Genomic DNA, 4955 nt, shown 5'->3' with positions numbered 1-4955 from the left:
AATACAGAATACATGTGCACATTGTCACATACACTATTCAGAGAGTGGTCGCACATCTCCAAAAGTACAGAACTACACTTTGCCTTCATAGAAGGCAGAGATTTTACTCATACATTTTCAATCGAAAATACAGATATATCAGCATTGATATTTAAAATACACATAGTGTTACATTTTTATAATACTTATTAAATAAACACACTGTCATACATTTTACAGGTGCAATGCATGTTTCTAAAAGTGCAGAAACCGACTCGGCCTTCATAGAAGGGAAGCTATTCTCTCGATACATTGTCAATTGACAATACATGTATATCAAAATTGACATTATAAGCCCAACATCAATCAGCGGACTCAGTAATTCATAATCATGAAATATGTAAATGTTAACAAAGCGTATGTTAAACACATACTGAAGGCGCACCAGGACTCTGAGCCCAGCCGTGTGTGTGACTGTTGAAGATTTATAGATTCACTATGCAGGCAGCGTCTATGCTACAGAGGTACAATATTCACATCTGTACGACCTTTCATGATATAATAATCATACACGGCTGGCTGTGCGAGGATATAATTTTCTCACACTGTTCATCGCGTGTATATAATATGACACACTGACCATCCTACAAGGATATAAGATTTGCACACTGTCCCTATGCTCACACTGTGCATGATATGAGGATATGATATTCACACACTGTCCATCATATATACATTCAGGATGCTATAATCTAACACTGTCCATGGTTCTGGGATATAATATCCTCACAAAGGCCATGCTACATGGTTATAACATTCACACTTCCCTTTTTATGTAGATCTAATATTCACACACTGCCCATCCTATGAGGGTGTAATATTCATACACGAGATACAGCATACAGACTGTCCGTCCAAAGGAGATATAATATCCGTAGACTGTTCATTGTGTATGAAATAATATCACGTGCTGTCCATCCTATAATAATGTAATATAAACACTGTCCATCCTATGAGGATATACACTGCCTATCACATGAGGGTGTAATATTCATACACTGTGGAGATACGGCATACAGACTGTCCATCCAATGAGGATGATTCGCAGACTGCCCCCTCTCAGTAATCTAATATTCTCGTGCTGTGCATCCTATAATGATGTAATCTTAAAACTGTCCATCCTATAAGGATATACACTCGCTCGTCGCTCCGCATCTTGAAGTGTATATAATATGCACACTGTTCATCCTGTAAGGATATACTAGTCACATACTGTCCTCCTCAGGAGGATATAATATGTACACACTGTCCATACTATCAGTATATAGTAAACACACTGCCCATACTTTAAGGACATAACATTAATAAATTGTCCATTCTATGAGGGTAAAATATATAAACTGTCCATCCTGTGAGGATATAACATACACACTGTCCATCCTGTGAGGATATGATACCTCTCTTCACGCCGCTCGTTGGAGGGCAGTAAACTCCCCCACACAGCAGGGCCCGCTCCAGACACGAGAATGAATATTCTCCCTCAGAGGGGACCAAGGCCTCGAAAGAAGTCCGAAGAAAAGTCCAGGCCGTGGCCCCCGCATTACCAGGGTCTCCACGGGGCTCTGGTGCTGGCCTGGGCGGGCTCTTTAGTGCTGCTGGGACAGGACGGAGGCCGAGAAGGACACACCGCCTCTGCTGCAGCCGCAGGTCTATGGAGGGCCCGCAGCAGCTTCATCCGGGTCTCTGTGGGGGCTCCGTGGAGGGCGAGGAAGTGCAGAGAGTCCTGGAGGCACCTGGAGTAACCTTCACTGGAGGCCGCGACTGCAGGGAGAGACGAGGGGTTAATGCTTGTACAGTCTCACACCAGGAAGTGACAACACAGAACAATCTTAGCAGTCAGTGCGCTGACATGAAGACACAAATGCTACAATATATCCCAAATGTGGCACTCTGTAATACCAAAAGCTGGCTATGCGCCCACAAAATCATATTTAACATGCATTTATAGTTTGTGTTTTTTTTCTGCTAGCTTAGTTACTAAAATAAACATCACCCACTCTTGCTCCCCATCTCTTCGGGACCTCTTTCTGTCCTTATTCAAACTTCACACTTTACCACATAAAAAAGCTGTTGTAACCTGCTTAATATTCTCTTTTTATCTATTGTTATTATCATATCCGTGTTGGTATTTTCCTCCCGCTTTCTTTCCCCATCCCCCCCCCCCCCCCTCCTCCCATGGTATAATCCTTATGCTTGAAGGTTACAATAGAATGTTGGTCTGGTGGCGGGTGAAACGGAGATCTAGAGCTTGGAACTGACAGGAAATAAATTCTTCCTCGACTTTCGCTGTGTTTAGCCTCTTTTCTAAAAAAAAATGCCAAACTCGTGTCACGAGCTCTCACCTGGTGCCGGTGTCTGCACGCGCTGGGCCAGGTACGCCACGGCCATTTCCAGGATATCCGCTTTCTCTGCTTTGGGCGGAAGTTCATGTTCCTCGAACTCTCTCTGCAGTAACATCCTCAGCTGCTCGATGCTGCTGTTGATGCGATCTCTCCTCAGCTTCTCCACCGCTGGCTTCCTCAGCTGCAGAAATAACATGTGGATTTGTTATTGTATTAGAAAAACTCTTGAAAGTTGACACAGTTACAACATTGTAATATGAGTTGAATGGTATAATAATGCTAGTTTTGAATTACACTAATTTGATGAGGCAAGCAAAAAGCCGCTACAACTTAATATATTACATATACATCGCTGCTATGAAAGTAGTATCATTTCCTATAGTTCAACATAAATATGCATCTTGAACATTCATTTCCTCAGTCTTACCTTTCTAATGTGTCTCTCCTCGCGCTCCTCTTCATATTTCCTCTCGGTGCAGAAAGGCGCCATCTTGCCCGGTGTGGGGTGAAGAGCGGGGTCTCTGCAGTGAACCCACAGTGATCGGTTTCTGAAGAGCTCGCGCCCTCCTGTCCTATTTATCCCCCTCCGCCTGCAGGGTAATGTGTGGGTCTGGGGCTGGAGAGAGGTTCCCACACTCGGGAGCCAATCAGAGAGCAGCAGGGACAATGGAAGTGTGGCTCATTACAGGGTGGGAGGGGTGGAGGACATCTGGGGCCGGACACAAAATATCAGAGTGTGGGAAAGAGCTGCCCCTTTTAACTTTGAAGACACAGCTCTGCCCCTGACATCTGCCAGGGGGTCGTTTTCTAAGAATATTAAACTCTATACAGTAGTTAGCAATACACTGGGCGTAAGAAGAGGTGAAATAAAGACACGATGCTGCGGTTTCAGCATTCAAGTGTCTCAAAATATTTCCCTGAAACCCAGTTTGCTTTGGAGCACTGTTCATATCTATTATTGAATTTTATGTTAACGCCTTTTCAGCATTTGGAGCATAAATACGTAAACACGTTAAAATCTGTGATAAATGCTTGTGTCACTAACAGATATACGATGGAGGCAGGGGGTTCTCTTCACGCCCTCTGGCCCTTCTCTGGATACAGAAGAGTCAGGTGTGAGTGACAAGAGCCCCCCCCCCCCCCCCTAGTGCAACACGTGTGTACCATCGTACACAACAGGTGTGTGTCTACGGTAACACAGCGCTCGTGTGTTCACACGGCGGGTGCAGTTGTCTAGTGGCGTTACTCTGTAGCTGCTGAGTTTGTAAAATCTCCTTCCCTGTACCTCGTGTGTATTGTCCCATGTGTATCCAAGGGATGGATTCGGAGATGGTCGCAGGTGTTGCACCGATATTCACTCCCGCGTGCACCTGCGCCTGGTTTGTAATCAATGTCAATTGGTGTTTACGTTGTGTTTTTTTAGTTGTTGTTCACCTGGAATCAATTTCAATTATTTGTTTCGTTGCTTTAGATGCGGTTTCCCGAATCAGCTCCAATTGTTTTCGTCCTTGTTTTTTGATCTTTACCTGGACTCGGCATCGCCTGTGGGCTCTTAACCTCGTCGCTGACTTGTAACCCGGGCTACGGTCTCCCAGAGTTTCCCACACTGTCGCCCATCCGTCCCATTCAGAGGGGATGCAATGGAAGTGTGTCACACTATATGAGGCCTCACTCCCCAGGGCACTGATGTACCAGTGTCAGTCTGAGCCTCTCCGCTGGCACCATCTGGAGAGAAGCCCCAGCACGGTCGGAATGGCCTTTATACTGGTGTGGCATTAGCCCTGCAGGGTGGGCAGGGGCGTAACACAGGCCCCGCAGCCTCCGCGGTGCGGGGGCCCCAAGCTCCAAGGGGCCCCCTCGGCACTGCACTCTGGCCGGAGAGCTCCTGATTGAGCCCGGAGGGGGCCCCTCTACGTACCGTGCAGGGAGGCCCCCTCACTTTTCGTTACGAAAGTGAGGTGGGGGCGGAAAAGGGTTTGGGGTCCAGAGCAGGATGGGTTTCCGTGACCGTACCATACCTGCCGGGCCAGTGTAGTCGAGTCACCCTGCAGGTTGGGAGTAGAGTGGCCAGTTTTGCCAAAGCAGATTTTTGTGGTGTGTAGTTTACCCTCCCCCCCCCCCCCCCCCCCCAGCAGTCTGGGGCTAATTAACAGGTACTTCCTTCTCTGAGGACTGCCACTTTGTGAGTTTACGGTGTGCGGCGCCAGCAGGGCCTCCGTATAATTAATGAGACAGTAAACACCTGACTTTGAATGGCTGCGCCAATAATTCTCAATCGGAGTGGCATGCTGTGCTTTTTATGGGCTGGGGGCAGTGACCAGCTATTCTCACTGGCGTGTCAACTCCAACCCTCGGAGAGCCCAGCAGGGGGCGTCACATCTGGCAGCTGTTTGTGGAACACGTGCTCACACTCTGGCATGCGGAGAACAGTCACAACGGCAGCCGCCACAAACTCTGGCTTGTGGTGTGTGAAGTGAGCTCTCGTTCTTCACAGACCTCCCGGGGGACAGACGCATGAGCACGGGCTCGTTTCATCCCTCCACGTGCGCACGTGCGAGTGACGTGATGGCGCTG

The 4955-nt window shown here is 47.5% G+C and overlaps 1 protein-coding gene across 1 annotated transcript; it reads right to left on the bottom strand.

Moving 5' to 3' along the window:
- Positions 1-262: 262 nt before the first annotated feature.
- On the bottom strand, positions 263-3122 carry LOC146867345 (transcription factor HES-5-like). The gene is made up of 3 exons (XM_085614952.1): positions 2809-3122; positions 2382-2562; positions 263-1800 (listed from the first exon to the last, which is right to left on the bottom strand). Exons 1-3 carry the CDS (start codon positions 2869-2871, stop codon positions 1580-1582), a joined length of 465 nt encoding a protein of 154 aa, XP_085471078.1. The 5' UTR covers positions 2872-3122; the 3' UTR covers positions 263-1579.
- Between the last annotated feature and the right edge of the window lie 1833 nt (positions 3123-4955).

The sequence above is a fragment of the Triturus cristatus genome, chromosome 1_2 (assembly GCF_964204655.1).
Source record: "Triturus cristatus chromosome 1_2, aTriCri1.1, whole genome shotgun sequence".
Taxonomy (NCBI): domain Eukaryota; kingdom Metazoa; phylum Chordata; class Amphibia; order Caudata; family Salamandridae; genus Triturus; species Triturus cristatus.
Note: the sequence above shows the minus strand (reverse complement) of the source record. Positions and strands in the feature narration are given on the sequence as shown.

What these genes read in the sequence shown, in the direction of transcription:
- LOC146867345 (XM_085614952.1), bottom strand. Translation starts at nt 2,871, where the DNA reads ATGGCGCCTTTCTGCACCGAGAGGAAATATGAAGAGGAGCGCGAGGAG. An exon ending in AGGAGAGACACATTAGAAAG is followed by an intron (nt 2,563 to 2,808) that starts GTAAGACTGAGG and finishes TTATTTCTGCAG; the next exon opens with CTGAGGAAGCCAGCGGTGGA. An exon ending in CGTGCAGACACCGGCACCAG is followed by an intron (nt 1,801 to 2,381) that starts GTGAGAGCTCGT and finishes CTCTCCCTGCAG; the next exon opens with TCGCGGCCTCCAGTGAAGGT.